We start from the raw sequence: 25,455 nt of genomic DNA on the forward strand, positions 1-25,455 counted from the left end.
TTAATGTTTCTTGCTGTAAAGGTGCCTGGCAAAGCTTTCAGGGTTGGATTTTAAACAATACGCGAACTACAAAACATAAGGAAAAGTGCTCAAGGTCTATCCATACAGATGGCATTGAAAAAAAAATTGAATGCTTTCTATTTTTCAAGAGAGCATGCATTCTATAATAAGGTGCTTCGCTCCGCCAGGCGGTTCGCGCGACTTCATAAACTATGGTCGGGTAGTTTGTATAAGTCACATTAATTCCGCCTCATTTTACGGACCACTGCGTGCCTATAATTTATTATGCCCAAACCACATCTCTAGTATCCATTTCTGCGCCGCACCTGCTCCACTGCACTACTTTCATGTGTATTCTGCCCCCACCGCACTCCATAATAGGCCGCATAAGCAGCTCGCGCTCCCCTTGCCTGCAGGTTGTTAGCGCCGGGCTGGAGTCGGATCCATATCAGACTGAATCCTGAAACTGACTGACTGACATTTGCCTTAGCAGTGGCGGAGCTCTGCTGATAATATCTGCAGCTGCTGGATTATTCCACATGCATCAGTCTGTCTGAACCTTTTTTTGTTCTTTATTCTATTACCAGAGCTCATCCGTTGGTTGCCCTAATTTAATAGGCTGGAAGTTGGTCAACATGTTTTCCTACGTTGACTGTATGAAGGGACACACTGGAGTTTGAAGTAGCTTCTAATACAGCTAAAAGTTGTAACCGGTTTTGGCATATGCCAAAGGCGGCCACTGAGCCTGTTTGTTTTCCAATAGAGAGGCTTCAGCAACCCCCTAAACAAGTGCCTATTACAACTGATGCTCCTAGGGCCTTTCATTGTGCAGAGCAGGTTGGCTCTGTTTTTACAATTTTGCTAATTTGGCTGTTAGGTTTGAGCACCTTGTCCTAAAAAACACAATACGTCCCTCACCCCTCACTGCTATTCCTCCTCAAAAGACAAAGCCTCTTGTACATGTTCTGGGCTTTATGGTTCTTTGAAAGCATGACTGGCAGGTGTTTCAGTCAGCCACATTTCCTGAAAAAGTCGGTGCTTGCATGACGCCAAGCACGGAAGGTGGAAGAATCCAATCCAGGATGCTCTGCCATCCAAAGTGGACAATTCTCCAAATGCTTCTCGTGGACACCATTGGCTTTAGTGAAACACGAAGATCTACCATGCTCTCATCACTTTTGTCACACAAAAGACGGCATCACGGGACCCTTAGAGTAGCAGTTAACCCCTTCAGTACACAGGGAGGCTTGGGCGGAGAGCCCGTGCTGGTACATCCGTGCTTGGGGTGGGTAAGGTGGGTTTATGGTGATCGGCACTGTTTTCACACCAGCACGCGCATATAATGTATGGCTACCTCGGGACCACACACACAAGTTAACCCCTTCAACACACAGCAAGGCTCTGCTGGAGAGCCCCTGCTGGTGCCTCACTAGTTTACCAGATCCCCAGGGGGCTGGCGACACGGTGGTCAGTGGCTGAGAGAGGCCGGCGATGTCCTCATAAACACGCCCCCAACGTTTCCCCACTAGCAGCTTTTCACTCAGCTCTTCGCAGACGCACAAATAATACATGATGGGAAAATGAACCGGGCAGCTGAGCCCAGGGCGCTGCTCGCCAGACAGCAGCCCGCTGGCTACTCAGGAACAGGTAGGACTTTTTTTTTTTTACAAATTAAGCGCTGACTCCACCTCTTGTAGACTCCTGCAGTTTTAACACAGGAATCTAAGGATCTGCACATGTTTTAATAGAGAACACCCATATTTTGCTTCCAATGTTCCAGAGATGCACGTTTTCCTCCTTTGTCGTTTGCTATATCTCCTAAGAATATGTGGTAGTGAGAATTGTACGGTGACATAAGTTCAGTGTGTTCTTTCAAGGCACGTGCGCCTGTAGCGCAACACTACCTGGTGCTTTACTTTTGGGGCTTGAGAGCTGATTGTTGGTAAACTTGGATGAGTGGGCGGATGGATGAGTGGGCGGATGGATGAGTGGGTGCAAGGATGAGCGGATGGATGAGTGGGTAGATAGATGGATGAGTAGGTGGAAGGATGAGTGGATGGATGAGTAGGTGGAAGGATGAGCGGGCGGATGGGTGGGTGGAAGGATGAGCATATGGATGAGTGAGAGGATGGATGAGCGGGTGGAAGGATGAGTGGATGGATGAGTAAGTGGGCAGCTGGAGGGAGGGACGAGGGAGCGGATGTATGATGAGGTCGGCGGGCGCCTGCTTTGATAGATGAGTGGGTACCAGAATGGACAAGTGGGCAGCTGGGTGGGTGAATGAAGAGATTGGCAAGTGCATGCGTAGATAGATGAGCGGATGGATCAGTGGCTGGGTGTTCAGATGGGTTAGATGATTGGTTGAAGTTGCTATTGTAAATGACAATGCCATTTATTTATGTTAAAAAAAAACCTAATAAAAATTGCCAATAGCTCTAACTTTAACAAAGGCAAAACCATTGCATTGTAAATGCTTGTTGTTAAGTGCCCAGCATGTGAGAGGAAGAAGGCCAAGACTGACCCCCATGATGTCTGCATCGTGTGCCTCCCAGAAGATCATGTCCCTGAGGATTGCGTCATCTGCCAGCAGCTTTCTGCTCGGACTCTGAGGGACAGATTGAAGATCAGGCTGGCTGGCCTGGAGGAGAGGCATCTGCAGGCTGCAGGTGGGTCTGGGCAGGCTGGGAAGGCTCCCTCTGCCGAGGCCCCTGGGGGGCTCCCCAGGGGCAGGAAGTCCGGCAAACGGTCCCGGTCTCCGTCGACGTCGATTGCATCGACGACGACGTCGAGAGGGATGACGGCGGCGTGCTCCCCTTCTCCCCGGGGCTCCGGGTCGAAACGACGTGGCGACTCGACGTCGAAGGAGAAGTCGACGTCATCGTCTTCGTCGACATCGAGGTCTTCATACCGACGCCGAAGGCAAAGTGACAGGCATCGGCGCTCGCCGTCGAAGCGGCACCGACGCTCGCCGTCGAAGCGGCACCGACGCTCGCCGTCAAGGCACCGATCGACGTCGAGGGGCTACTCGACGTCGAGAGCATCGAGAAGACGGCGACGTTCGTCGTCGAAGACGGAACGCTCGACGTCGAGAAGACGGCGTACGACGTCACGGAAGAGGAGGTCGACGTCGAGGAGTCGACGGTCGACGCCGAGGACGAGAGGGTTGGCGCCGAGGAGACGGCGATCGACGCCAGAGTCAAGGAAGCGTCATTCGACGCCAGAGAAGCGTCGCTCTGCGCACAGCAGACAGCGGTCAGCGTCTAGGAGTCGGTCAGCCTCTCCAAAACGGCGCAAGAGGGATTCTAGTCCCAGGAGTCACGCTGCTTCGAGCGGAGGACGCAAGAGGAAGCGGTCACCTGCTGATGGGATTGGCTCTCCGCACCCTTCGCCGAAAGGGTCACCGGGCTCGGTGTACTCAGAGGTATACACACCTTCACGGCCCAGGACTCCGCCTCCTCCTCCTGTTCCTAAGGAGGATCCTCCGCCCAAACCACCACTGCCTTCAGGAGACCCTCCTCCGCCTCTGGTCCCTCCGCAAGGGCCCACCCGCAGCCGAAGGTTCCTCCTCCGAGGTCCACTTCCCTGCCGTCCCTACCTGTTCCTCCTAAGGGGACCCCGAAACCGAAACCCCGTGAGGAACCGACGAAACCCCGTGAGGAACCGAGGAAGACCCCTCCACGTAAACCGAAGGAGCGTCCACGTGCAGGCAGATCTCGTTCTCGCTCTGGGAGGAAGGAGAGATCGCGACGCAGATCATCCACGAGGTCGAGACACCGCCGCAGGAGGCGCGAGTCTCGCTCACAAACGAGGTCCTCGGGGACCAGGGACTATTCTCCCACCCTATCGGGGTCACCGGACACGAGAGTGTCCCCGATAGATGACCTGGTGGCGTTCCATGACATCCTTTTACGGGGCGCGGCGAAGTTGGGCATATCCCTGACGGTGCCCACTCCGAAGACATCGGTCATTTTTGAGACTTTACATCAGAAACATCTGTCTCGTCCTCTCCTGCCCCTGGTGCCGGGCCTGGAAGAACCGGCGATGGCCCTGTTTCTCACCCCTGCGGTGACGAAGGCGGCCCCTTCAAGATTATTGAAGAAGTACCGGGCCCCCGATTCGGATCCGGCCTTTTTAAGAACGGAACCTCCTCCTGACTCGGTCATTGTGACGGCGGCCCACAAGCAGCATGCCACCACTCCGTCCTCCACGGTTCCCCCGGATAAGGAGTCAAGGTGGATGGATTCGGCGGGGAGGAAAGTCTGTGGCACTTCCGCTACCTCCATGAAAGCGGCGAGTGCCACGGCACTGTTGGGCCGATACGACCGTGCCCTTGGGACTCCCTCGAGCGCTTTGCGGAGCATTTACCTCGGGAGCAGCGGGAAGACTTCGTGGAAGTACTGAGTGAGGGGATGCTGGTGGCAAACCAGATTATCAGCGCGGCAGCGGACTCTTCCCTGTTGGCTGCTCACAGATTTTGCCACGGAGTCAACCAACGGCGCCACGCATGGCTCCGGCTTACGTCCCTGAAGCCGGATGCTCAGCAGAGGGTAGCCAATCTGCCGTTCTCCGGTGAGACCCTCTTCGGGAAGCATGCGGACGACGAGATGGCCCGCATGAAGGCGGAGGCCGAGACGCTGACGGCTGTAGGCTTGGAGAAGCCTAAGGAGACCAAGAAGCAGTACCGCCCATTCCAACGGCGGTTCGGCGGACAAGGCCGTGGACGGGGACAGGCTTCGGGACAATCGCAACAGCAACACCAGTTCCGTAAGCCGTTCCAGAAGCGCCAGAATGGCAGGGGAGGCCAGCAGTCGGCCCCAGCGCCCAAGGGCCAGGCGGGGTCTAGGCCCTAGGAACCTACTTCCCCCGGATCTGTTACCCACTCCGGTAGGGGGAAGCATTCAATCTTTTCTGGCAGAGTGGAGAAAAATTACTCAGGACAAGTGGGTGCTGAATATTGTTTGCAATGGATACAGTCTTCGGTTCACCAGCCCTCCTCCAGCTATTCCCCCGGTCAGCTCGCAGTTTCAGCTGCGCGAGCTTCAGGCGGAAGCGGATATCCTGTTGAGGAAAAGGGCGATAGAAGACGTACCTCTGTCTCAGAGAGGAAGAGGTCTGTACTCCCGGTTCTTTCTGGTTCGCAAGAAGGACAAGAACGAGTTCAGGCCCATTCTGGACTTGCGACAGGCAAACAAATGGATTCGCAGAGAAAAGTTTTGCATGCTGTCGTTGCATCAGATTTACCCTCAGTTGCAACAGGGAGACTGGCTATGCGCTATAGACCTACAGGATGCTTACTTCCATGTGCCCATTGCACACAAACACAGGAAGTTCCTGCGGTTCCAAGTCGGCACCAATCACTATCAATACACAGTACTCCCATTCGGACTGAAGTCTGCGCCGAGAACATTCTCGAAATGCATGGCGGTGGTAGCAGCACACCTGAGGAAGAACAAGGTGTTCGTCTACCCGTACTTGGACGATTGGTTGATCAAGGCATCCTCCTTCTCGGAAGCGCGAGCACACTTCCAGAAGAAGTGCGTTCTCTTGAACAAGCTGGGGCTGCACATCAACATGGCCAAGTCTGTTCCGACTCCGGTCCAATGCATACAGTACTTGGGAGCCTCCATCAATACACTGTCAGCAAGCGTGTCTCCTTCGGAAGAGCGACGATTATCACTCCTTCGGAAGGCTCAGGCTCTTATGACGACTCCATCTACAACAGTGAGGACGGTGTCTTCTCTACTGGGATCGATGGCCTCTTGTATCTTCCTGACGCCACACGCACGGCTGCACATGAGACCGCTGCAGGAGTGCTTGGAGGACCAGTGGGATCAGAGGAGAGGATCTTGGGACGACAAGATTCGCCTGTCACTGCATGCTCTTCAGTCTCTGAAGTGGTGGTGTTCGGCGGAGAATCTCCTCAAAGGGGTTCCCTTTCACAAGGACATTCCCACGCAGACTGTCGTGACGGATGCGTCTCTTCTGGGATGGGGAGCGCACTCTGGGACTCTACAGATTCAAGGCACGTGGTCACCGATGGAGGCCACGTATCACATCAATTTCCTGGAACTCAGGGCTGTTCACTGGGCGCTGAAGGCCTTTCTCCCGTCCTTCCAGACCAACTCCCTGCTTGTACAGACGGTCAATACCACCACGATGTATTACCTCAACAAGCAGGGGGGCTCTAGATCACGCACTCTGTCACAGGAGGCGCAGACGATCTGGCACTGGCTCCTGGCCAGAGGACTGACGATAACGGCCACCCATCTACCAGGTGTGCAGAATGTTCAGGCAGACGCACTGAGCAGACTGCTCCAGGAAAACCACGAATGGGTCATAAACGACGAAGTACTAGGAGAAGTCTTCGCAAGGTGGGGAACTCCAGACGTAGATTTGTTCGCCACCGCCGAAAACAGCAAGTGCAGAGACTTCGCCTCCAGATACTTCCAACAAGGGACTCTGGGGAATGCGTTATGGATCAACTGGACGAACAGCTTTCTGTACGCCTTTCCTCCCATTCCCCTGATACCGGCGGTGCTCATCAAGCTGGCCCGGTCCAGAGCTCGGATGATACTCATCGCCCCGGAGTGGCCCAGGCAGTGGTGGTTCACGGACCTACTTCACCGGTCTCTCCTTCCTCACATTCGGTTGCCGTGCAGGCCGGACCTTCTCACGAAGTTCGGGGGACGGATGTTACACCCCAACCTCTCGTCTTTGAGTTTGGCGGCATGGCTCCTGAGATAGTGCAATATGGCCATCTGAATCTGCCCGATGATTGCATGGACATACTGAAGGAGTCTAAGAGACCTTCCACTCGGACGTCATATGCTTATAAGTGGAAGAGGTTTTGTATCTGGTGCCAGTCTAAGAACCATGATCCTACGACCTGCAAGGAAGATGTCATCCTTCCTTACCTTTTACATTTGGCGCAGTCTGGCCTTAATGTCCATTCCATTAAGGTACATCTTGCTGCGTTGACTGCCTACAGGAAATGCCCTTCACAGACTTCCTTTTTCCAGATCCCTGTGATCAAAGATTTTCTGGAAGGTTTGAAGAAAGTATTCCCTCCTGTCAGGCTTCCCTCGCCTTCCTGGGAGTTGAATGTGGTGCTGTCCAGATTGATGAAAATGCCTTTTGAGCCTATTCATAAGGCTTCGTTGCAGCACCTGTCCTGGAAGGCGGCGTTCCTCGTGGCCATTACATCGGCCCGCAGGGTGAGTGAAATTCAGGCGTTGTGTTGTAATGAACCTTATACTGTATTTCATGCTGCTAAGGTTGTTATGCGTACTCACCCTAAATTTCTTCCCAAGGTTATTTCTGATTTTCATGTCAACCAGACTATAACTTTGCCTACGTTTTTTCAGAACCCTTCGTCCCCAGCGGAGAGGTCTCTCCATTCCCTGGATGTTAGGAGGGTGTTGAAATTTTATCTGGATAAAACCAAGGATATTCGTAGGTCTGACCAGTTGTTCATCAATTATGGGTCGGTCAGGACGGGTCTTGCGACCTCGAAGCAGTCCATCTCTAGGTGGATTGTGTCCTGCATACAATTGTGTTATCAGAAGGCTAATAAGACCTTAGGAGGTAAGCCTAAGGCTCATTCCACCAGGGGCAAAGCTGCCACGACGGCTCTGCTCCGTAACGTGCCGATTGCTGAGATCTGCAAGGCAGCCACTTGGAAGTCGGTTCATACCTTTGCTAAGCATTACTGCCTGGACACTGACGCCAGACAGACGCTCAGGTTGGACAGGCTTCGCTGCGGAATTTGTTCGCACAATAGTGGCATTATGTATTTATTCTCCACCGCCGCTTTGTTGTGGGGATGGGCTTGCCATTCTATTCACTAGATTATGACTATACACAGAGATCCCCTACTACAGAAGGAGTAGTTTCTGTCCTGTAACTCCAGTTCTGTAGTAGGGGTATCTCTGTTATAGTCATAAGCGCCCGCCCTCCTCCCCGGTGGAGATTTCTCATCATGTAAGGAATGCGACAGGTCTGGCGTGCTTCGCCTTCAAAAAGAACTGAAAGTAGAGGGACCTGCTATGCATTCTGGGATACTGGGAGAAGTTCTGGAAAGTTCTCTTAAAGGCACAGTATCCTATTTAAGCCACATAATGGCAGCCTATGGGGCTTGTCTGTCCCTACCTTCCTCTCTATCATTCCTGAGTCTTTGACTGGGGGAGGCAGGTTTCTCTATGGTAGAAACTAGCAGGCTGTACTGTGTGTGGTGTTTTTTTGGTGGAATTTCTAGTTGAAGTACTGGACAGTGTAGCCTGTGGATATAGGCTGCATTATTTGTCTTTAAATTCTCTCTTAAGTGTCTTTGCAGTTTCTGCATTATTTTGACAACTTAAGAGATTATTTTTGATTGCCGGGGTCCACGCACATGGGCGGGACTATTCACTAGATTATGACTATAACAGAGATACCCCTACTACAGAACTGGAGTTACAGGACAGAAACTACTCCAAAGGCACCGTCCAGAGTGCAGTAAGTGTTTTAAGACATAGTCTAGTTCGTAGTTAAGTGTTGGGAGTCAAGGTCCAGTGTGTAGTAAGTGCTGGAAGGCACCGTCCAGTGTGTAGTAAGTGTTGGAAGGCACCGTCCAGTGTGTAGTAAGTGTTGGAAGGCACCGTCCAGTGCGCAGTAAGCTCTGGAAGGCACCGTCCAGCCTGTACAAAGTGTTGGAAGGCACCGTCCAGAGTGCAGTAAGTCTTTTAAGACATAGTCTAGTTCGTAGTTAAGTGTTGGGAGTCAAGGTCCAGTACACAGTGGGTGTTGGAAGTGCCTGTTGTGTGTTTGTGTTGAGTGATGCCTCTTGAGTTGCACGAAGTGTTGATCTGATCTCACAGAGGCAGGTTGCAGTATCTAAAGATAAGCAGGAATTGTTGTTGCTGAGGTGTGTGTGCCACTGCTTCGTACTTCCTGAGTTGCTCAGCAAGGCTGGCTTTGCTGTCTAAAGAGATGAGTGATTTCTCCTTGCTCTGCTTGCATCTTGTGTTGGTTGCTGCTTGCAGTCGTCTCCTGGCAGGACAACAGCTGTGGAGTGATGTAAACACCACCCATTGGGAAGCACCAGCTGCCACTGGCTCTGTGGCTGGTTGTGCCGCAGTTAGACTGGCAGCAGGCACCGCCCTTCCGTGCAGTGCTATATGGGCACTGTGCCATGTGAACATGTTGTTCACATCCAGGTGGCTTTAATTACTGAGCAGGTGATATTTGCCTTTGGCTGTTTTTCTCCTGTTGCTCATGTTGATGTGATTAGTGATGCTCTGAGCTTCTCAACGAGGCTGGACTGCACCCAGCTGGGTGTGGAGCAGACATTACTGCCCCGTGTGGGCCCTTCAGAAGCCAGTGCTTCACGGACACTGCCCCCTGATGGCCTGTTGGTCTGTACCCCACCCAGTGGGTTCCTCTGATCTCCTTCAACGACTTTACTTAGCTGTGCCTGTAGGCGGCCTGTTGGCTGCTCCACTCCTTCCGACCGCCAGAACACTCTCAGCCACTAGAAGTTATTTGTATTTGTAAAGCGCCTTATCACCTGTGAGCGTGTCCTTGCTCTGCATCAAAGTGCTTATCAAGTAGATTCAGTGCACTAGCTTTAGGCCTGGACTGTCTCTTTACAAATCTCTTATCTCGCCCCATCCCCACGACCTTCAGAAGATCTCTGTCCCATATAGAAAAATCATGTCCACGGTGTCTAAGGGTCACTCAAAAGCTGCTTAGGCCGACACGTACGTCTGGCTTGGCAGTTCGGGCTGGACTGTTCCCATGAGGCACAGGGTCAGACTGATTTGCATATAGCCATGTCTGAACTGGGGTGGCAGAGTGGGCTAAAGAACGGTGATGGATTAAACCCAGATCTTTTGACTGGGTGTAAGTGTTTGATTGATTCAGATGCTCCGTCCATCACCAGCCCCTTTTGTGCCGCTTTTGGCCGCCATAAGTGTGGCAGGGTATGCTCAGACATGAGTCCCTTGCTCACCTTGCCACTGGATTCAAGCAAGCCCGGCTGAAGACGGCTGGAATGCCAGAAACCTGTCCTCGGAAGCTTGTTTCCGGTCCAGGGAAGACATGGCTTGGTAGTTCGGGCTGGACTGTTCCCATGAGGCACAGGGTCAGACTGATTTGCATATGGCCATGTCTGAACTGGGGTGGCAGAGTGGGCTAAAGAACGGGGATGGATTAAACCCAGATCTTTTGACTGGGTGTGAGTGTTTGATTGGTTCAGATGCTCCGTCCATCACCACCCCTTATTGATATATGATCAATCATCAGACCCTCCATGGTCCCCCATTTTAAATATCAGGGCCTCGCTGTAATGGCGTTCTCTGTGTCTGCCTCCGACCAGTCCTTCCGTCTACCGAGGAGCCACCATTCCTTGCCATGATATTTCTTCACAGAAGGTGCATTGGTTGCTGGTGGGGAGGAGGGGTGGGTTCTTGGTGAGGGGGGAAGATCTGGAGATTCATCGGGGTGTGGATAAATGTTCATATTTACTAGATCTGGTACAAAAGATCAGAAGGGGGTGTAAGTGTGTGTTAGGGGTCCTCTTTCTGTTTATATATATTTTGATATTCATTTTAATGGCTAAAGATGAATAAAATATTACTACTTCACTCTGCTCTCTCCATACTGTCTTCTCCCCCAGTACCCTGGCACTCCCTGTCCCATCAAGCCTTCTCTCATGGCCTCCTCTGTTTCTCTGCAGTGGTGTCGGGCGGAACTGGGGCTGGGCCTCGGCAGGCAGCAGCATCCTGGCAGAGTTCGGTACCCTGCACATGGAGTTTGTGCACCTTAGCTACCTGAGCGGAGACCCTGTGTATTACAATAAGGTAAGGGCAGCGTGGTCGCACCGGGGTGGAGGGTACGGGCGAGTGTGTCCCCATGTGTGCCAGTTCACATGCGTGTCAATGTCTGCCACCTCTCAGTGGTATCACAAATCCGAAAGAAACACGTTAGTTATAGATTCCTTACCTTAGAATTACCCCCAGGCGTCAGACTGGACCTGGAAAGTTTTTTTCGGCAGCAGTACCTCTGTGCGTTGGAAGGTGGAGTTGGTCGGCTCCTTGTCTGTCATTGGCGTTGTGGTCACCGGAATGATGTACTTAGACGCTGCCCTCGCTAACGTCCGTTCTTTCTTTTTTCGCGCCAGCTAGCGCTGATCTGGGAAGAGCAGTACCTCAGTCATTTTTTAACTATGTTTTTCTCGACTTTTGTTGATGTCTTGTTTCGAGTCTCCGAGTCCGAACAGGCGCACAAGGGATGCCCGGTTTTAAGGCCTGCGGTTCCTGTAACCGACTGATGTCGGTGACTGATCCGCACCATGTGTGCCTCTTTTGCCTGGAGCACGACCACGAGCCCAAGTCGTGCTCCGAGTGTCAGTTGTTGACGTTGAAGGCTTTGCGGGAGGGGTCCCAAAAGCTGCTTGAACGACGGCATTCAACTCCACGCTTTTCGAGGTCCCGGTCGAGAGGGAGGTTGAGGGACCGTTCGTGGAGACACCATGAGTCCGGCTCAAGGTCATCCAACTCTTTGCACTTGGGGTCGCGTAAGTTGAAGCATAAGAAGAAGTCGAAGAAGCATTGTCTCTCTTCACCTTCTCCTCATTGGGCGGCCGACTCGATGAGGCGCGCCGGTGGTGCCACTCCTGCGGCACCACGCGCCAAGGGTCGACTCCGAGATTCCCTCCCTTTCCTGGACTCATAGCAGCCCCCGCCCAGCTTTGTACGCTCTACGAGGCGATGCATGCCATCTTTGAGCGGACCGACCACACCGGCGTGCCATCGGGCCCCGGGGACTCGGCTGGGGGCCTAGGTCTTCGCTGCCAGCGGCTCTGGCCCCACAGGCCCCCCTTGGATCAAGGCCTGGATCCGGATCGGCGCCGGTTTACCTTATTACACCTCCACCGGCGCCGCTTCCAACGGCACCACTACTGTGCCCGGGGGTCGACCAGCGTCTACCCCAGCCTCCTTCCCGACGTGGACACGGTACCGGACCAGTGTCGACCGACGCCGGATCTGGCGCCAGGTGGGGTTTCCATGCCCCTGTTTACTCTTGGGGCCCTTTTCCAACCACAGTGGCACCCAGAGGAAGAGGAGGAAGACTGGGAGGAGTCAGGTGACCCTTTAACTGACCAGGCTTGAGCCTGAGCAGGACTGGAGAGAGGAACTGGGGGATGCCAGTGGTCCAGACACTTCACCCGACCTTGGCATTTTGTCTCCTCTTACCGTGGCTACGGAGGAGAGAGCGTCTTACGCCGTGTGTTGCGTAGGGTGGTCGAGGCTCTCAACCTCGAGCTTCCTAGGGTGGCGGTCAGGTTTAACCTCCTGACTGAGGTGCCTCAACCGGCAGCGAGCTCTTCGGAGCCCCTGCTGCCTTTTAATGAGGCCCTCAATGACGTCCTTTTGGGCACGTGGTCCAGGCCCAACACGGGGGCTCCCGTGGACAGAATGATTGCCTGACGCCAGCTCTGGGCGACACCACTTTCCTCTCCCAACACCCCACCCCGGAGAGCTTGTTGGTCCAAGCCTCCACCTCCAAAAGTGCCTTCCCTACTGCTCCAGCGGGAAGGGAATCCAAGAAGCTGGATCATCTTTGGAAGAAAATGTTCTCTTCCGCCAGCTTAGGACTGTGGTCCGTAAACACTGCATGTCTCTTGGGCACTCAGTGTGGGATACGGTGGCTCAAGTGCTGCCTCAGTGTCCGGAGGAGGCCCGGGCAGTGCTCTCCCAGGCTGACGCCGCCGGGAGAGATGCAGCTAAGTTTACGATCCGTTGTGGGCTTGACACCACCGATTCTCTAGGCAGGACCATTTCAATGTCGGTAGCGCTCCGTCGCTACGCCTTGATAAGGTCCACTGGGTTTTCGGGCGATATCCAGAACACCTTGCTGGATTTGCCCTTTGATAGCAGTCGCCTTTTTGAGGATAAAGCAGACAACGCCGTAGAGCGCTTCAAGAACTCATGGGCTACGGCCAAGTCCTTGGGCCTCTCCTCCCGTCCTACAAAGTCTGCTTTTCCCCCCTTTCGTGGCTACGGATCGGGTGCTCCGCTACGTCCCACCCAGGGCCACAGGCCGCAGCAAGTTACCCAACCTTTGTGTGGCCGGGGACGTGGGAACCAGAGTTGTGGCTCAGGGGGCCAGCAGACGGGCCAGTCCACCAACCCCTCTCTGTGACAGCCTCCAAACTCCCCTAGTCCGACCCTTTCAGGCCCATCAAACGCCAGTGGGTGGCAGGAGTCACCTTCCCCTCCCCTACTGGCACACCATCACTTTGGACTGCTGGGATTTGCAGGTAGTCCGAAGTGGCTCCTCTCTCCCCTTCGAGACTACCCCTCCATCCATGCCATCGCATGTCGGAAGATCATCTGGCAGGAAGTTACGGCTCTCTTGCGTTCCTGTTCCAGAAGTAGGTTGTGGTTGCTACTCCCACTTCTTTCTGGTTTCCAAGAAGGACAAGGGCCTGAGTCCTCACTTGGACCTCAGGGACGTCAATCGCTTTCTCCGGAAGGAGAAGTTCAAGGTGTTGACGCTTGCACAGGTTTTGTCTGCCCTTGACCCGAAAGACTGAATTATAGCGTTGGACTTACAGGACGCTGATTTTCCCATCCCTGTCCTGCCAGCCAACTGGCGTTACCTGCAGTTCACTGTAGGCCACACGCACTTTCAGTTTACAGTGCTCCCCTTAGGCCTTACCCCGCTCCTCAGGTGTTCATGAAAGTGATGGCGGTGGTCACAGCTCATCTGCGCAGATCAGGGGTTTCAGTCTACCCCCTATCTCGACGATTGGCTGATGAAGGCGGGCTCGCCCCAGGCAGTCGTCACCCACCTCCAGACTACAACTGACCTCCTGCATTTGCTGGGGTTCTCCATTAACGTGCCGAAGTCGCACCCAATTGCCTCTCAGAAGCTCCTCTTCATCGGAGTGGTTCTGGACATAATGCAGTTTCGGGTCTATCCTCCCGAACAGCGAGTCTGGGACAATCAGGCTATGATTTCGAACTTTCAGCCCTTGTCCTGTGTTTCGGTCAGAATGGCCCTGAGACTGCTGGGCTTCGTGGCCTCCTGCATCCTGCTGATTAGTAATGCCAGGTGGCGGATGCGGGCTCTGCAGTGGGACCTGAAGTTCCAGTGGGTGCAGCATCAAGGTAATCTACCCGATTACATCCAGATCTCGGAGGGCACTACACATGAGCTGCAGTGGTGGCTCAAGAATCAGCATTGGGTCAACGGCAGATCTCTCTTCCTTCCACAACCAGTCCACACTGTGGTGACGGATGCCTCCCTTCTGGGATGGGGCGGCCACATGGGAGAGGCAGAGTCCGGGCTTCACATCTACCTTCTGGAGCTCTGGATGATTCGTCTAGCACTGAAGGCATCCCTCCCCTCTGTCCGAGGGAGTGTAGTGCAGGTGTTCACAGACAACACTACCGCCATGTGGTACTGCAACAAACAGGGCGGGGTGGACCCTATGTCAGGAGGCACTCCGTCTCTGGACATGGCTGGAACATCAGGGCATTTCCTTGGTGGTTCAACACCTGGCAGGTTCTCTGAACGCCAGATCGGACGAACTCCGCCTCTGGTGGATGATGTATCACAAATGGCGTCTTCACTCTGAGGTGGTGCAAGATCTCTTTCAACAGTGGGGAGAGCTTGGTTAGATCTATTCGCCACCAAAGAGAATGTGCAATGTTAGCAATTCTGCACGTTGAAATTTCCAAGGCGGCACTTGCTCGGCAACACTTTTCGACGCGAGTGGAGTTGCGGTCTGTTATACGCCTTTCCGCCTGTACCACTTCTGCCCAGAGTGCTGAAGAAGATCAGGCGCGACCGAGCCCAAGTCATTCTTGTGGCTCCCGATTGGGCATGAAGAGTCTGGTATCCCGAGCTGTTCAACAAGGCTATCGATCCTCCGATCAGACTGCCTCTTCGGGAGGACCTTCTGTTGCAGGAGCAGGGGACGGTCCTCCACCCGAACCTGTCCAGGCTCCACCTCTTTGCGTGGAGATGGAGCGGCAGCAGTAGGCAGGTCTTTCGACCTGCCTCCCGAAGTCTGTGACGTAATCTCGGCAGCCAGGCGTCCCTCCACTAAGACGGTATGCGCCTGCAGGTGGAACACATTTGTAGCATGGTGCAGAGCAAAGGCTGTGGATCTTCTTACTGCCCCTTTCTCTGAACTACTATTGTTCCTTCTCTCTTTAGCCCAGCAGGTCTCTGCTCTGGGCACTTTCAAGGACTACCTGTCAGCCATCTCTGCTTTCCTTTGGCTGCCATATCAGCTTTCTCTTTTCAAGTCCCCGGTATTTAACTGTTTCTTGAAAGACTTAATGCATCTCTTTCCTCGAATTTCTTTCGTTATGCCTCAGTGGGACTTGAATCTTGAGCTAACCTATTTAATGTGTGGTCCCTTTGAGCCGCTTCATAACTGTCCTTTACGTCTCTTAACCCTTAAGACTGCTTTCCTGGTTGCCATCACTTCTGCTAGAAGGGTGAGTGAGCTCCAAGCTATTTTCTCAAAACCTCCTTACTTGTCTGTTCATCCAGACTAGGTGGTTCTCAGGACCCATCCGTCCTTTCTTCCTAAGGTGGTCACTGCCTTCCACATCAGGCAGGCCATTACTTTGCCGACCTTCTTTCCGCCTCTGCATCCTTCAAAGGAAGAAGAGGCTCCACCGTCTGGACCCAAAGCGTGCGCTCTCCTTCTATCTGGATCACACAGAACGGTTCCGGGTGGATGATCAACTTTGCGTTTTTCTACGTGGGCGCAAAGAAGGGTCGGGTCGTACACAAACGCACCGTTTCTCGATGGGTTGTGCTGTGTTTTAAGGTATGTTACTCTCTGGCTAAAAAGGAGCCTCCGGTCGGGCTACGTGCCCATTCCACCAGGGCGACCCACTACTGCCTTAGGAAGGGGAGTGCCTCTAAATGACATCTGTCAGGCAGCCACGTGGGCATCACTGCACACGTTTACGAAACACTATTGTCTGGACAGCCAAGTCCGGAGAGACTGCTTCTTTGGACGTTCTGTTCTCCAGGACGTTCTGGTGTGATCTTGGTTCGCAGACCCACCACGAGGGTTGGCATTGGTGGGGTATCTATTCTAAGGTAAGGAATCCATAACTAACATGTTTCTTTCAGACGCTCAAGTTACTTACCTTCGGTAACAATATATCTGTAAGCAACATTAGTTAGAGATTCCTTACCGCCTCACCCATCCTCCCTGTTCTGCAAACTGATTTCTAGGGTTAAGGACATCCTTTCAGGGCCCTAGTTATGTGAATCATTGGTCAGCGTCTTGAATGGCTCTACGTTTCTGGCATGGAAAATCGTATACAGAACTGACGTCAGCACGCGAGGGCGGCGCCTAAGTAGCTGCCGCATCGTCATCCCGGTGACCATGACGACGGACGCAGAGCCGACCGACGCCACCTTCCGGCGAGCAGAGGTACTGCTGCCGAAAATACTTTCCGGATCCAGTCTGACGCCTCGGGGCAATTCTAAGGTTAGGAATCTATTACTAACTATTGTTTCTTACAGATATACCGTTGCCGTTGGCAAGTGACATGTGCAATACTTCCCCAGTCCTGGTTCAGTGCCTGCTGCCTGGTATTTTGAGTGACTGAGGTATGCTTCTCTTAGGGGAGGCTGGAGGGTCATGGCTCAGGGTGGAGGGTGCAGGGTATATGTGTGTCCATACACATGCCTGTCCATGTGTGCCACCTCTCTGTGATGTCATGAGATGCTTCCCCTTTCCCGGTTCATTGTGTGCTGCCTGGTGTTGAGGAGTGACTGACGTATGCTTCTTGTAGTGGAGGCTGGAGGGTCATGGCTCAGGGTGGAGGGTTCAAGGCATCTGTGTGTCCCCGTCCACATGCGTTTCCAAGTCCACTACCTCTCAGTGATCTCTCCAGATACTTCCCGTGTCTTGTTCAGCTTCTGCTGCCTGGTGTTGAGTGACTGACATATGCTTCTCTTAGGGGAGGCTGGAGGGTCATGGGTCAGGGAGGAGAGGAGAGGTGGGAGAGCAGCTTTCTCGATTAGTTAGCCAGACCAACAGGAAAGAGGACCTTCTTTCTGGATTACAAACGACAGGGACACCTGTGGTTTCATCTCACCCTTCTAAACACCTTCAGTGATGCTTTGGGAAAGCGAGGTGAATGTGTACACGCCAGTTACAAAGCGTCAGTGCAAACCAAAGCCTTCAGGACCCTGGTATTCTAAAGACCTTGATGACAATAAGCAATCCATTCACAGACGGGTCAGAACGTGGAAGAAACAGAGCTCAGAGGACCTCTTGATAGTGGAGTTCCTCTGCTCAGACAGCTCCTCACACCGGCCAATGCAAAGCACTTACCAGCACCGTCAGTGAAGCCGCCAACTGAAGCAGAACGCTTCTCAAGACAGTCAAGCGCTGCAGAACGCTTCTCAAGACAGTCAAGCGCTGCAGAACGCTTCTCAAGAGAGTCAAGCGCTGCAGAACGCTTCTCAAGACAGTCAAGCGCTGCAGAACGCTTCTCAAGACAGTCAAGCGCTGCAGAACGCTTCTCAAGACAGTCAAGCGCTGCAGTACGCTTCTCAAGACAGTCAAGCGCTGCAGAACGCTTCTCAAGACAGTCAAGCGCTGCAGAACGCTTCTCAAGACAGTCAAGCGCTGCAGACCGCTTCTCAAGACAGTCAAGCGCTGCAGACCGCTTCTCAAGAGAGTCAAGCGCTGCAGAACGCTTCTCAAGACAGTCAAGCGCTGCAGAACGCTTCTCAAGAGAGTCAAGCGCTGCAGTACGCTTCTCAAGACAGTCAAGCGCTGCAGAACGCTTCTCAAGACAGTCAAGCGCTGCATCAACCCCCTCCAGACCCAGCTATTCCTTACCCTGCAGAAATGTGCAAAGCAATCAACCACTTCTTCACTGAACAAATACAGGAGATTCGACAGCAAATTGAAGATACCAAATGTCTGTCACTTCTTCTGCCCTCCCCCCCATGCAATCTCCCGATGGTCAGCCTCCTGAGCCTCCTCGCTCCCTGATCTGGCAGACACTGAAATCCCTCAGCGCCACTTCTTATGAAGATGTCTTACCATCGCCTTCATCAAGGCTCTCTCTGGGGACGCTCTCTTACCCCGGCTTATCAGTGTCAAAGCCTCTCACTCAAGGCCTCTCCCCAGAAGCTCTTAAGAGGTGAGTTCATCCCACTTTTAAGGAGACTAGACCCTGATGACCTCGCCAACTTCCGCCCATCACTCATCCACCGTTCATCAGCACGATCATTGAAAAAGCCGTCTATATTCAACTCCAAGATCACGTCAGTGCCGACCATCTCGTGCACGACCACCAGTCTGGCTTCAGATGATGCTGAAGCACGGACACCTCCACCTTGCCCATCGTAGACTGTGCGTTCTTTACCACAGATGACGACGACCCCTGCCTCCTGGCATTGTTGAACCTCTCGGGTGCCTCGGGTGCCTCAAACACGGTGACCATCGTACCTTCATACACACCCTCGAGCAGTGTATGGTATTCATAAATGATGTCCTTTATCCATTCTCATTCTACCTTCACAGCCAGTACCAGCCGGTTCATATGGCACCTCCAGGTCATAAAATATCCCGTCACATGTGGAGTCCCCCAGGGTTCCTTACTGTCTCCTTCAACCTTTACAAGGAGCTGCTTGGTGCTCTGTTCACAGACAACACCATCAAGATTCACTAGTACTCCGATGATACACCTCTCTACTTGAACTTTGTATTGTCCTGTTGGTGGAAGTGAAACTTACCCAGGGAACACACTCTGGACTATGGCTGATCCAGAATGGGTAAAGTCTTCAAGAATCAAAGTCTGAGACACACAAAGGGTCACAGGAAGCCTTTGGTGGAGCTGAATATACTAAAGGCGAAGACTTTGAGCCCTGCAGAATGAATGAATGAATGAATGAAACACATTTATAGAGCACACTACTACTCAGCAAGAGTGTCCCGCCGCTAATGGTCTCAAACTAACAAACCTGACACACACCTAGCACTAAAAGAGCCAGGTTTTGAGAAGCTTCTTTAAAACCGTCAGGGCAGCTGTAGATCTGAGAGAAGCCGGTGGTTGGTTCCACCCTTGAGCTCCCATCGGCCCGAAAGATCTGCCCCCCACCTGGGCAAGGTGTACTCTGGGGACACAGGCCAGGCCCTTGGCAACTAGTGGCTGACTCTTGCCCTGAGGTATCCGGCGCTCTAACCATGAAGGGCTTTTAAGAACATTACAATGGCCTTAACGTTGATCCTTTTACTCATCGGAAGCCAGTGCAATGCCACAGTCCATCACAGATGGAGAGCCAAAAAAGACAATTTCCGATTTCTCGTAATTACATTCGAGTCAGTTCCTATTGAGCCAGGTGAACACTTGCTTGAGACGTGATCTGATCCTCTCACCACCAAAATACATTCCCTTCTCGCAGGTGAAAGTCGTTTGTGTATTATCAGCATATGAGATTATTTTGGCCCCAGAAGCTTCCGCCAGAGATGCTGGGGGCGACAGATAAAGGTTGAAGAGAGTGGGGCTTAGAACAGAGAACTGTGGGACCCTACTTTCAGGTTGGGCATGGGAGAAGCAAACAGGGGCGCCCAAATGTCCTGACCCTCCGCCGATGCCAAGATCACTCAACCTCTCCAGGAGCATGTCATGTGGGACCGTATCGAAGGCCGCCAATAGGTCCAGTAAAATAAGGAGAGCTCTGCCGCCTTGGTCACGCTTTTCCTTGATGTGCTCTGTAATCTCCCACCAAGCTGTCTCCGTACTATAATTGGCCCTGAAGCCAGATTGAGTGATGTGGAGGAGATTATGACTCTGTGTAGCCCGATATCACTCTATGCATGTGCTTCTCCAGCGCCTTAGAAAGAGAAGGTAGAAGAGAGATGGGCCTGTGGTTACCAGGCACCTTCGGTTCAGCAAAAGGTTTTTTAAGGAGCGGAAGAATTTTGGCACGCTTCCAGATGGAAGGCATGAGGCCCATTGAAAGAGATGAGTTCATCACCTTAGCTTGGAAGAAGTATCCTCTGACACAAGACTATACCTGGAAGACATAACCCACCTCTCTGAACCTCCCACGTGGAGGCAGCCGGCCACAACAGTCTAATAGGATCGCAGGAAAAGGAACAGATCAGTATCCCGTCGGGGATACCCCTAGCCAGGCTCAAGTCTGGAGGGGCCCCCGGTGGACCACCATGCAGACATGAAAGTGAGCTCACTGAACCCACCCGGGGGCAGCAACCAAGCAAAGACAGTCTAATAGGACTGGGGGAGATGTTATGGATACCACTGCCCAGGCACGAGGACTGATGCTCCAATGATTCTAAGTTGGAGTAGCTGAATATGCCTTTCTTCCTTTCTGTGAGTCTGTTTTAGCGCGGGGACACACCAGTGGTGTAACCATGCGCTCTATAAATGGATTAAATTAAATTGGAGATCTGCTGAACTGCCTGCATCCCACAGACCAGCTCCGGAGACACACCCAGTGTGAGAAGGTGGCCTGATATGCAGTGCTCACTATTCTAGTGAACACTATGTATCAGTCCAGCAACCCTTATTGATGATTGGTTGTAAGTCAACCTTATAGACCAGCTATCCTAGTAGCGTGGATACGAGCAGTCTAAGGCTAAAGACTCGAGAGGGCGTGTTAAGCCAGCTGTTTACCACACATATACCCCTTGAATACCAAGTGAAAGGACACCACACAAGTGTTATGAAAATAAACAGTTATTTATTAAAGATCACAACAGCCCTGTACTCTTTATGAGGACAGGGTACTAAGCACAAACCAAAACTCTTACAAAAATACTTAAGTTAGCACAGTATATACAAATGCCCGAGGGGCACGGAAAACCATATACTCTGAAAGTGGAATGTGAAATTCCTAGCAGGTAAGTACAATACTAATAGCTTTTGGAATCGCTAGGACTTGACTAGGGAATCGTTAGATTACAACTAGGAGGCCTAGGGGACTCGGGTGCAGTGTGTGCACTCTCACGCGAGATGCGGGACAAAGTCTATGGTAGCTAGGAATTAGAAAGTTAGTGTTCTCGGGCGAACCCGACCTGGTAGGGAGAAAACGAAAGTAGATTCTGACCCTTGGATAGTGAGGCTATGCTGGGGCACCGAAATGCCGAAGTTACCTAGCCCAGGGGCTGCAGCTGCATAGGTCTGAAAAGACGTCGGGAATCCTCGTAGACGGACCAGGAGCCGGAAGAAAAGATGCTGGCCGGTGACCAGTGAAGAAAGTTCAGTCGGATCCAAGCCTGGATCTTGAAGATGGATGACACCTGAAAGCAGAGGGGACCAAGTTCGAGACTACTAGCCAGTAGTCAGTGGGCACCAGGAGGGCACCGGATGGTAGCCACCTCGACAAGGTGAGTGGGTGACGCTTGACTCGAAGATCTCACGGACCAGGAGGCGTTGTCGGCGACCAGGATGGAGGATCGAGCTGTCCCACGAAGATAGAAGCTGTCGGCGTCGCTGGACCCAGGATTGGGCAACAAAGCCTTGGCAAATTCAAGCCCACGCGGTGGACCTAAAATGGCGTCTGGAGTGGACCAGGAGGGTCCGGGGTGCCTCTCTTGAAAAAGGAAGCAAGGGCCAGCCTGGGGCAACCAGACCAGCAGAAGAGTTGTCGTCGGGCGTCGTTCAGAAGGCCACAAGCCAGCCGGCTAGTAGCCAAACAACGCGGTGCACAGCAAACAGCAGAAGGGCCCCACGCAGATCGTGGAGATGCAGGGAGGCTGATCTTGGATGCTGGAGCTGCGCAGGGTTGGGGCTTCTCGGACCCCAAAGCACTCACCAGTGGAAGACTCGGTGGGCTTGCAGTAAAGATGTCGTGCAGTCTTGGCGATCGTCGGTCCCTCGAGGTCTCGTCGCACTCACGGTTCTCAGCTTTGCTGTAGAGGTGAGTAGAGGTCAGAGGTGCCAGGGAAGCCGGGTCTCGTCGTGCTGGGTCGTCGGATTCGTGGTGAAGGACTTGCAGCAGACCGCAGTGTTCTTTAGGATGGTGCCTGCGGATGCAGGGTGACTACTCCTTAGCCACAAGGGAGAATCTTGAAGAAGAAATCGTGAAGTCCTTTCGAAGAAAGTGGTATCTTGATTCCAAAGATGATCTAATTTTAACAGGGGGCCCGCTCCTATCTTTATACTAAAAAAGGGGGCTGGCCCGGTGACTAGGTCCTGCCTATGGGTGGGACCAGGAGGGGGGTGGTTACACCCCTCTCCCCTGCCGGACTTCCCCAGGCCAGGGGCTGGTGTGCCCCTGGAACTGGTTCTGACTGGCCTATGCGTAGTGAGCACCGGGGTGCCACTCAGCAGTCACCTTCCTGAAAAGCCCTGCCTACCCAGGATACACAAAACCATGTCTGGGACGGTGCTAGCACCGTCCCGGACAGGAAACCCTTTGTCCAGGCCTCCCTCGCTGGAAGGACTCCCAGCAGCAGGAGGTCAGACTCGTGTCTGTGGTGGCAGCATCCATTTTGTGGAGCTGAGGCTTCAGTTAACTTTAACCGGGGTTCACAGTTACATACATGTCGTGTCCCTCTAGAAGGGTGGAATGCTAACCCCGTCGCCAGAATTGGCGAGGGGTTAGTATTCCAATTCGTATGACACCTTACTCGACATGTTTTGATAAAGCAATACCAAAGTTAGCATTTAACCGCGAGGTTTATAATGCACTTAAGAGTATATGGTATGCGATATCATGGAACAGCTATTAGGACTTGGTTCCGCAAGCTGCAGACAGGCTCAGCTCATGCCAGAGCGCCATCTCACACGATTCCAAGCACTCTGCCTTCAGGATTGTTAAGGCCTGCCATAGGAGTGACTGATAGGAATCTGTGTGTCCATTCTTAGGGTTAGGTATAGGTATACTACACCTACAGCAAAGGGTGATTACACGACTTTGCCCCAGCTGTCATGCAGCCAGTTGTGTCAAATTTAGGAGGCCAGCCAGGGGTGGCATAATACATGCTGCAGCCCCTGGCAGCCCTGGGTACACCTATGCCCTGAGTTACAGGGTCTGATAAGGTGGCCCAGTACCAATTGGTAGATGCACCTAGGGTACATGTTGTAATTTAGAAAGAGAACAGCCAGGCTGGGGGTCTGATTGGCAGGCCCACAGCCAGAGAAAGTCGTAAACCAGTGAAACAAAAGCAAAAAATCTGGGTGATCATAGGATTGCAGACCCTACTCTCTTACATGACCCCCCCCCAAACTTTGGGACAATAAGCTAACCTTGACCAGGTGAGTCTTCTTGTTCTAAGTGGAAATATCTGGAGAGCCCATCGGCATTGCCATGATCAGTACCAGGTCTATGTTCCACTGTAAAGTCCATCCCCTGTAGGGAAATGGACCACCTAAGCAGTTTGGGGTTTTCACCCTTCATCTGATTTAGCCACAAGAGGGGCTTATGGTCGGTCTGAATCTTGAAGTGAGTGCCAAACAAGTATGGCCTCAGCTTCTTCAGGGCCCAAACCACAGCAAAGGCCTCCCTCTCAATAGCTGACCAATTCTTCTCTCTGGGGGTCAGCCTTCTGCTTATAAAAGCAATGGGCTGATCCTGACCATCAAAATTCAGTTGAGAAAGAACAGCTCCCACACCCAACTCAGAAGCATCTGTTTGGACAATGAATGGTTTGGAGTAGTCTGGACTCTTAAGGATAGGTGCTGTGCACATGGCCTGCTTTAGGTCATCGAATGCTTTTTGACAGCCTGCTGTCCACTGAACCTTTTTTGGCATTTTCTTACTTGTCAGTTCATTTAATGGTGTCACAATGGAACCATAGTTCTTGACAAACTTTCTGTAGTATCCAGTCAGGCCCAAGAAAGCTCGAACCTGAGTCTGGGTGGTTGGAGGAGCCCAGTCCCTGATTGACTGTATTTTGCTCTCCAGTGGCTGAACCTGGCCTCCACCTACAAGGTGGCCCAGGTATACAACCTGTGTCTGCCCTATCTGGCACTTGGTGGCCTTGATAGTGAGGCCTGCTGCTTGCAGAGCCTCTAACACTTTCCTCAGGTGGACCAGGTGATCCTCCCAGGTGGAGCTAAAGACAGCAATATCATCTAGATATGCTGCACAGAAGTCATCCAGCCCAGTAAGGACTTGATTCACCAACCTTTGGAAGGTGGCAGGTGCATTTTTCAGACCAAAGGGCATTACCACAAATTGATAATGCCCACCAGGGGTTGAAAATGCTGTCTTGGGCTTGGCATCCTCAGCTAACCTGATTTGCCAATACCCAGCTGTTAAGTCAAATGTACTTAAGTAGTTGGCAGAAGCCAATCTATCTATAAGTTCATCTGCCCTTGGTATTGGGTGGGCATCAGTCTTAGTGACTGCATTGAGACCCCTGTAGTCTACGCAAAACCTCATCTCTCTCTTACCATCTTGGGTGTGAGGCTTTGGCACTAGAACTACTGGACTAGCCCAAGGGCTATCTGAGGGTTCAATGACTCCCAACTCCAACATTTTCTGCACTTCAGTTTTTATGCAGTCTCTAACATGATCAGGCTGCCTGTAGATTTTACTCTTGACAGGTAGGCTGTCACCAGTGTCAACCTCATGGGTGCACCAATTGGTCTGACTGGGTGTCAGAGAGAACATATGTCTGAAAGACTGAAGAACCTGTTTACAGTCTTTCTGCTGATGTTCAGAGAGGCTGCCACAAAAGACAACACCATCTACTGACCCATCATCAGGATTCTGAGTGAGCAGGTCTGGGAGAGGGTCACTCTCTTCCTCCTGTCCCTCATCAATGGCCATGAGCAAGCTCATGTCCTTCCTGTCGACATATGCTTTGAGCCTGTTGACATGGAGTACCCTGTGGGGACTCCTGGGAGTTCCAAGGTCCACCAGGTAGGTGACCTCTCCCTTTTGCTCAAGAATTGTGTGGGGCCCAGACCATTTGTCTTTGAGTGCTGCTGGGGCCACTGGCTCCAGCACCCACACCTTCTGTCCAGGCTGATAAACAGTCAGGACAGCCTTTTGGTCATGCCAAGCTTTTTGAAGTTCTTGACTGGCCTTAAGGTTTTCAGATGCCTTCTCCATATACTCAGCCATCCTGGAGCGGAGACCAAGTACATAGTCCATTATGTTGGTTGCAGGCTTTTTGAGAGGTCTCTCCCATCCTTCCTTCACCAAACACAAGGGGCCTCTCACAGGATGCCCATACAAAAGTTCAAAAGGGCTGTAGCCAACCCCCTTTTGTGGGACCTCTCTGTAAGCAAACAGAAGGCAGGGCATCAGGACATCCCATCTACGCCTGAGGGTTTCAGGTAGTCCATGAATCATCCCTTTTAGGGTCCTGTTGAACCTTTCAACAAGCCCATTGCATTGTGGGTGATAGGGTGTAGTGAATTTGTAATTGACACCACACTCCTTCCACATAGCAGTTAAGTAGCTTGACATGAAGTTTGCACCTCTGTCAGAGACAAC

General features: G+C 52.4%; 1 protein-coding gene across 1 annotated transcript in view; it reads left to right on the forward strand.

Moving 5' to 3' along the window:
* Positions 1-25,455, forward strand: part of MAN1A2 (mannosidase alpha class 1A member 2) — a 436,652-nt gene that overhangs the window by 241,034 nt on the left and 170,163 nt on the right. Inside the window, exon 7 of the mRNA XM_086935831.1 lies at positions 10,715-10,838. Within this exon, the coding sequence (XP_086791957.1) occupies positions 10,715-10,838 (124 nt within the window). The remainder of the gene's footprint in view (positions 1-10,714; positions 10,839-25,455) is intronic.

The sequence above is a fragment of the Lissotriton vulgaris genome, chromosome 8 (genome assembly GCF_964263255.1).
Source record: "Lissotriton vulgaris chromosome 8, aLisVul1.2, whole genome shotgun sequence".
In the NCBI taxonomy this organism is placed as follows: domain Eukaryota; kingdom Metazoa; phylum Chordata; class Amphibia; order Caudata; family Salamandridae; genus Lissotriton; species Lissotriton vulgaris.